At 34.5% G+C, this 8,547-nt stretch overlaps 1 protein-coding gene across 1 annotated transcript; it reads left to right on the top strand.

Moving 5' to 3' along the window:
* Positions 1–1,866: 1,866 nt before the first annotated feature.
* Positions 1,867–7,276, top strand: LOC111912463 (uncharacterized). Its single transcript, XM_023908197.3, has 7 exons — positions 1,867–2,151; positions 2,431–2,512; positions 2,922–3,025; positions 3,201–4,785; positions 4,867–5,333; positions 5,405–6,098; positions 6,192–7,276. The coding sequence occupies exons 4-7, from the start codon at positions 3,202–3,204 to the stop codon at positions 7,107–7,109; spliced, it is 3,663 nt and encodes a 1,220-aa protein (XP_023763965.1). The 5' UTR covers positions 1,867–2,151; positions 2,431–2,512; positions 2,922–3,025; position 3,201; the 3' UTR covers positions 7,110–7,276.
* Positions 7,277–8,547: the final 1,271 nt, after the last annotated feature.

Below are 8,547 nucleotides of genomic sequence, written 5' to 3'. Positions count from 1 at the left end.
TTAAAACCTGTGGAAACCACGGTTATAAAATTAATTAAACTTTAATAGTGAGATCTCAAAATAATTAATCAATTATTTTAAATAAATTATTACTTAACTGATATTTTTTTAGTTATATAAAATTTAATCGTTAATTTAAATAAATATATGAAATTCTATCATCTTATAATTTATATTAATTTTATTTTAATTTTTATTCTAGTGTTATTAATTTAATGTAATTAGAGTGAGAAATTTAAATTTTAAAATTTGAAATTAAGAATTAGTAAGTTGACAAGTGGCATACATTAATTAGGAGGTGTAATAGGATGACACATGGCATAAGAAAAATAAAATATACATTAACTATGAGGCTTAATATGATGACACATGTCAAAAGGAGATTAAAACTATTTTTTTATTAGAATAGGGATATATATATATATATATATATATATATATATATATATATATATATATATATATATATATATATATATATATATATATATATATATATATATATATATATATATATAAGGTCCGGTTCCTGTGAAGACTCATTTTAAAGTGAGGACCCGTGAGAATACCTTAAAAAAGTTGAAAAAAAATCTAAAAAAAATACAAATCATAAAATCGAGCATAGAACTATGTTCAGGAGAAAAAAATTGCATCGTTAAAATTGATAAAAAATTAAAATGGAATCGTGGATCAATTTTAATGATGCAATTTTTTTCTCCCAAACATAGATCTATACTTCATTTTATGATTGGTATTTTTTTAAGATCTTTTTTTCAATTTTTTTAAGATGTCTTCACGAGTACCCACTTTAAAATGAGTCCTCACCCGATCCTTTTTATATATATATATATATATATATATATATATATATATATATATATATATATATATATATATATATAGAGAGAGAGAGAGAGAGAGAGAGATAAAATGATTATATCGAGTTGTTGTCCTTTACTCCTTGTCTATCAAGGTTCGTTTGTAGTGACTTTAAGGCTTGGGCCATAACCTTCTGCTGAAACAAAAGACTTATTCATAGTGTACGTAAGCTGACGTAGACATCCTCGATAGGAGAGATCATTATTTCCGAAAAAATAATCATATTAAAAGTAATATGATAAAATGATCATATCCATTTGTTCTTCTTTGCTCCTTGGCCATCAATGTTCGTGTTTGCAGTGATTTTAGGGCTTGGGTCATAGCATCTGCTCGCACATATGATTAGTCGTAGTGTACGTAAGCTGCCCTTGACAACCTCGTTAAGAGAGACCATTCTTTCTGAAAAAATAATCATATTAAAAGTAATATGATAAAACGATCATATATATTTGTTGTCCTTTGCTCCTTGGCTATTGATGTTCGTTTGCAGTGACTTCAGGGCTTGGGTCATACCATCTTACTCACACATATGATCGTAGAGTATGTAAGCTGACCTGGACACACTCGTTAGGAGAAACCATTATTTTCGAAAAAAATAATCATATTATAAGTAACATGATAAAATGATCATATCCCGTTGGTGTCTTTAGCTCCTTGGCCATCGATGTAAGTGACTTCAAGGTTTGGGGCATGGCCTTGTGCTTGTACATATGATTAGTCGTAGTATACGTAATTTGATATGGACATTCCCGTTAAAAGAGACATTTTTTTTCAAAAAAATAATCATATTAAACCAGGTTAACAAAAATTAATGTAACCATATATGTTTGAACGAGGAGAAAAATGATAAAAATATCCTCGATATCTATAAAAATCTACCTATCAGGAAAAAAAAAATTAATTAAACTACCCAACTAATTTTAAAATAATAATAAAATGTATTTTTTATACATATATAGGGTACTACCATAGGGGTGTTGTAGAGCAGGGCGGTGTTAATAACTCAGTATCGGAAGCCATATAAAATCGTTCAAGTCTCTGTTTTGCTAGGGTTTTCTCTCGTTTCTCTATAAAATATGTCTACTTAAATTATCATCGATTTTGGTGGAATTGCAGCTTGCTTCAGCAAAAAAACAAATTGAAGAACAGACGAAGCCGGAACCCTAATACAATTTTGCTCTCGAAGAACGAATTACACAAACGCAAGTAGATGAACATGTTGACAACTATGCTGGATTCTCTGATAATCATACCCGGTTTGCTGGTCATGAGGTCTTGTGGAACTACATTTCTTGATTGAAAGTTCTTTAATTTTCTATTTCTTGTCTTAGTGTAAAACTAATACCCACTAGAATGCATCTTCTGAAATAACATTGGGCCACTTTGTAGTTTAAATCTTTAAAATTGGCAAAATAGGATGCCATTATTAATCAAACTACATGAAACCTAGATCGTAGGCAGAAAACCTTCGGATTATAATGTCAGATATTGTCAATGCCCTGTTGCACCTCTTTAATTGTTGAAATTATTTGGTTTTGACCAAAAATGCAGGAGGAAATTGATCGGAAGTTAATGGAAGCCTTCTTCTTCAGGGATGCTCTTCCACATTACAAATTGGCTGACATTATATCTGGTAAGATTAAATAAAATTATCAAGGCCCTTCACTGTTTTTGTGAGGTCTGTTTATTACTGCTTACAATTACAATAACATAAAGTTGATATCTTTTGAACACTTTGAGCCATGGGGCCTTTGAACTTTGAGCCATGGGGCCTTTGAATCAAGGCCCTTCACATCACAATATCACATAGCAAACATTTACCCTTTTCTACCAAACAAGTCATGTTACTTAACTTTTCTACCAACAATAGCAACCAAGTTGCATTTTTTAGCAATATATGCAATTTGTAACAAGGAAGAGTTAGGCAAGTTCAATGCGTAAGTGGTGGCCAATAAATGATAATGTGGCAAATGTCTAAATGTATCGATCATATTTAATAAATAATAAGGGTTTAATTAAAAAAGGTTTCTCATTTATTACAGGGGGAAGAAATACATTTTAGGAAAAGAAGAAGGCGAGCAATTTCAGTGACTAAAAACAAGCGATTGCAGAAAAATTATTGAGGGATCGTTGAAGTCAAAATCAGGTACATATTCTTGCATAGTTTGAAATTGTGGGTTATGTAGTTGGAATCTGTATGAAAGTGTGAACACATAGTTTTTTTTACAGGGTTTTGTTAATGGTCTTCTACTCTCCTTGTTTTTATTGTTTATTTGAATGTTACTTACTTGGGGTTCTTTATTTTTGTTTTTTTCTAACAGTATGACATCTTCAAAAGCAAGAAAATCTTCAATTGAGATAAACTTCAATGGCATGTTTGTGACGAGTCCATTTGCTTATGAAGGAGGTGAAATCAAAGCACTTGACAATCTTGATTTCACAAGCATGGAATACTCTGAGTTTTCTGATTTCTTGAAGAAGGAAACAGATGCAGACTGCTCAGGTATATATTATGTTATTCCTGGCAAGGAATTGCATAATGGATTAAGGCTTATAAAAAGTGATTCGGATTTCAAAATTTTTGTTGATTATGGACATAGAAGTAAGCGTAGAATAGCATTATACCTTGAGCATTTCGATGAAGATTTGACAGAGTACCTTGAGGGGGTTGAAGATGTAGTAAACCACAAGGTGGATGAGAGTGAAAATGAAACAGACAGTATGAGTGATGATGATGATGATGATGATGTCGATGATGATGATGATGATGATGATGAGGATGATGAGAGTGAAGACACTGCTTCCATAGATCATTTGTCAGCAGATGAAGTAGAACTCAGTGAACTTAGAAAGAAGAAAAGAGCACGTACCATCGAACCAATCATATTTGGTTCAGGGCGAAATAGTCTTTTTGATGCTGATGTTGATGAACTGTCGAAAGAAGATACTATGGTAATCGAACATGAAAGCTTTTTGAATGAGCTTTCAATGTCTTTACAAAAACAGACACATAATAACATCAAGAATGATGGAGTAAAGTATCCTAGACATAATCCTAGGATATATTGGAAACTGATGAAACCTATACTTGGTGAGAGATATGAAAGTCCCCAACAACTGAAAGAATGTATCACCAATTATGCAGTTGCCAATGGTTATCAGATTTGGTTTGAAAGAAATGATCACATGAGACTTCTTGCAAGATGTTCCAAAAGAGCACATGATGATGAAACAAAATGCCCTTGGAGACTATGGGCTACATGGATGGGAAATGAGAAATCTTTTCAGGTAAAGTCACTTGTAGATGAGCATAAATGTGCAAGACACTTCAAATCAGCTTCCCTTGTGAATTACAAATGGATTGCAAACAAATTTGCATCCAAAATAACACAAGATCCTGAAATCAAGCTAGTTGATTTACAAGCTGCTGTGTTGAAAAAATACAAGTGTCAAGTGAGTATAAGATTATGTCATAAAGCAAGAGCATATGCATTAAGTGAATATGAGCAAGGTGGAAAACTACATTATGGTAAATTATGGGAGTATGCTGAAGAGATTAAGAGAAGTAACCCTGGTAGCACAGTCAAGATGAATGTAAAAGTCAACCCTGATGATGGGAAGACTTATTTTCAAGGTTTCTATGTGTGTTTTCAAGGTTTGAAAGAAGGGTGGAAGCATGGGTGTAGAAGAGTGTTGGGATTGGGTGAATGCTGTTTAAAAAGTGTTTATAAAGGTGTATTGTTATCTGCTGTAGGTAGGGATGCAAATAACCAGATATATCCAGTAGCATGGGCTGTAGTTAATGTTGAAAATAAAGAGAATTGGAGTTGGTTTCTTAAATTGATTAAAAAAGACCTCAATCTTGATGATGGGACAGGTGTCACTCTTATATCTAACGAACACATGGTATTGCTTCATACTTTTTTTTTCATTATTCTTCAACACTTACTATAACAAATATTAACAATGCCTTTTGTTACAACATAGGGAGTAATTGAAGCAGTGAATGATGTGTTGCCACAAGCAGAACACAGACAATGTGCCAGACATATTTATGATGATTTTACCGAAAAGTTTACTGGAGGGCAGTTTCGGCGTCTTTTTTGGGAGGCTTGCAAAGCTTCATATCCTCAACAATTTGATAAGGTAATGGAAGAGATCAGAGTGGAAAATCCTGATGCATATCAATACTTAATGGATAAAGACCCCTCTACATGGTCAAGGGTCTTCTTTCAAACTAATGTAGGGTGTGATGCTGTTGAAAACGGGATTAGTGAGTGTTTTAACTCACTAATCTTTGATTTAAGGAGAAAACCCATTGTCACCCTACTTGAATCCATCAGAGTCATAGTAATGGATAGAATGTCAAAAATGAGAGTTGAAGCTGAAAACTGGGATGATGATATTTGTCCCACCATTCGAAAGAAACTTGAACACACAAAAGAGTTAGAAAGGTAATAAAACGTTACTACTCCCAAATATTCATATGCAATTTATTTGATGTTATATTTTTGTTTTTGTGAAGGTTTTGGCGTGTGATACCATGTGGTGGATCTTTGTTTGAGGTAAAACATGGAGCTGATATTTTCATGGTGGATGAAATTGGGAAAACATGTAGTTGCAGGACATGGCAATTGTCAGGTTTACCTTGTCCTCATGCGATTGCTGCTATATTCTACATCAACAAGCTTCCGGAAACTTATGTTTCAGATTGGTTCCGGATGAAGATGTGGAATGAGGCGTACAGTCATCATGTGAAGCCATTGAATGGAATCAAAATGTGGCCTGAAACAAAGGGGGTTACCCCTTTAGCACAAAAGCCAGCTGTAAACACGCCTAAAAAAAGAGGGAAGTTGAGAAAAAGGAAAAGGGATGCAATGGAAGTGTATGTGTCTAGTGGAAGTGGGGCCATGGTGGCACATGTGTCTGGTGGTGGTGTGGTGGTGCATAGTTCTGGTGGAGGGACAGTGGATAGGGAAGGAAGAAGGATGACTTGTAAGAAGTGTTTACAGGTGGGGCATAATGTGAGATCATGTAAGAATGAAAAGAGGGATTCACCAAGAAAGGAGGCTAGACAGGCTGGAAGGAAGAAGGTGATTATTGTTAGTGAGGGGGGAGGTGGAGGACGTACAGGTGGCAGAGGTGGAAGAAGGGGGAGAGGAGGTGGGAGAAAGGGTTTGTTTGGATCAGATCATATTACGGAAGATGATGTGATAGGGGTAAGATGGTCTTTTTTTTTTTTTTGAATTTTGATATATGATTAGATGAGATTGCTAATTAATGTGTTTGATTTTTGATATTGACATTGATAGTGTGGTGATGACATTCCTCTTGCTGTATGGCCACCGCTTGGAGTACCACTTCTTTTGGACAAACAACATGTGGAGGTTGCAAAACAAGAAGAAACTGGAATGGAATTGACATTAGAAAATCAAGAGGAAAGTGGAATGGAATTGACATCACAAAATAAAGGAGTAGAAGTCAGAGACAAAGAGGCTAGCACAAATAAAGATGAAGGGCCTATCTCACATGGTGTTGAAGACCCTATCCCCATTAAGGTTGAAGGCTCTCCTCCTCCTATACCACATGAAGAAGATAAAGGGCCTATTCCAATTCAAGTTGAAGACCCTATCCCACATAAAGATCAAGATACTCCCTCAAATAAAGATCAAGAGCCTATCCAAATTAAAGAACAAGACCCCTCTATCATAAGTGAAGATCAAGGGCCTATTCCAATTGAGGTTGAGGACCCTGAAGATCAAGAACCTATCCCAACTAAAGAACAAGAACCCTCTATCATACATGAAGATCAAGGGCCTATTCCAATTGAGGTTGAAGTTGAGGACCCTATATCACATGAAGATCACGAATCTATCCCAACTAAAGATCAAAAGCCTATTTCAAATGGAGAACATGAACATCAAGAGTTTATACCAAATGAAGCTAAAGAGTCTATCCCAAGTAGAAATGAAGATAAAAAACCCATCCTAGATAAAGTTCAAGAGCCCATGGCAAATGAAGATGAAAAGCCCATTCCAGATGAAGGTCAGGAGCCTACTCCACATGAAGATAAAGAGTCTATTCCTATTCTACCCCAGAAAGAAATGAGATCACAAGTTTCAACAAGTGAAAGGATAGTTAAGAACAGGTTGAGGAATGGTAGTGTGGAGAAAGATGGGGAAGGAAGCAGCAGTATGGAGAAAGCAAAAGCAGTGATGTTAGATAATTAAAAGTTTTAGGATGTTATTTTTTTTTATTTTTGTTTAAATAGGGGTTTTTGTTTTTTCTGATCATGTGAACATGTTTGGTTGGTTGGTGGGGTGGGTGCCTTTGAATTGCTATTGTGGTTGTGGTGCCTTTTGAACATATGTGTATGGGACTTGGGACTTTTATTGCACTTGCAAAACCCTAGTACGATTTCACTTGATTGGTTAGGACAAATACGAGATTAAGCACTATAATTGAAAAGGATAAATTTCGTTCATTGATTTCCACATTAACTCAAAACTATCAAAGCGAAATTAAAATACATAATATCAAAACCAACTTTCTCATCAGTAAGCCTATTGTACATTTGACTTGATCTCCGGCTTATTGAAAAAAAATTATTATTTTAATACAATTGGAATGGAATGACTTTTTCAGATTGGAGTCCAAGAAACAGTGCTTCACAATTTCGGCCGGTGAGGTTACTGGTTTACTGGTGGCCGTGGGTGAGAAGAAATGTTGGTGGTGGGGGGCGATTTTCCAAAATCTCTGCCGTCTCTCAAATAGATGAAGAAATCAAGCACAAGATTGCCGATCAGTAAAATTTCTTATACCTTAAAATACATCATCATATACGCATTAAACCAGACGATTCTTTTAAAAGCATTCCTCAATACCTGGAAAATGCACTAAAACTCCACATATATAACAAATATGTACACATAAAGAAGAATAAAAGAAACAGTAATCTAGCCCTAAATCCTAATTTTTATGTTTTACACTGAAAGCCCTAATTCCATCATACACCAACAATGCTGTTCCATTTCGCCCAAAATCTCAAAACCCTAACAAAGATGATGGAAATACTAGGTCCACACTCCACAGCTAGCGAGGGTTTGTGTTGAAGCTGAAGGATTATAAGTATGGTTCTAAAATCCATGGTATATGAAAAGAATCATTCCATAGTCATGAATAACTTTTTCATTTACATATATCTGTTTAGTTCATCCATTATAAACCTTGCATGCTACTGCCTTCAAGTCACAAACTATTTTACAATTCATTGATCACCAAATTTCAGGTTGTTTACATTAAGAAAAATCTAGTCTATTCATAGAGCATCTAATTTACGTATGCACAACTGACATCTACTGTTGCTTGCATGTGTTTCTTGAGTCTGCTTTTCTACCAATATTCTAAACAAGCCTTTTGTATATACTCTTTAGCAGTATTTGAGGAATATTCTATCACATGCATGAAGCATCAAAGACCATGGTGTCTACCAAGATAACAAAAATGTAGACTTTTGAGCATGTGTAAGAAGAAGAGAACTCAAAATCAAGGTACTTTCACTTTCCTATGTCATCATGAATTGTGGCCCAAAAATGTCTTTCAATTTTCGACAACGTGTATATAGCCTCAGTATCTATTTATCTTTTGTCTTTAGGTTATTTCATGACA

The sequence above is a fragment of the Lactuca sativa genome, chromosome 5 (genome assembly GCF_002870075.4).
Source record: "Lactuca sativa cultivar Salinas chromosome 5, Lsat_Salinas_v11, whole genome shotgun sequence".
NCBI lineage: Eukaryota > Viridiplantae > Streptophyta > Magnoliopsida > Asterales > Asteraceae > Lactuca > Lactuca sativa.
Note: the sequence above shows the minus strand (reverse complement) of the source record. Positions and strands in the feature narration are given on the sequence as shown.

Coding starts and splice junctions, on each gene's coding strand:
- LOC111912463 (XM_023908197.3), top strand. CDS start 3,202: ATGACATCTTCAAAAGCAAGAAAATCTTCAATTGAGATAAACTTCAAT. Junction 5,334..5,404: donor CACACAAAAGAGTTAGAAAG/GTAATAAAACGT, acceptor GTTTTTGTGAAG/GTTTTGGCGTGTGATACCAT. Junction 6,099..6,191: donor CGGAAGATGATGTGATAGGG/GTAAGATGGTCT, acceptor TGACATTGATAG/TGTGGTGATGACATTCCTCT.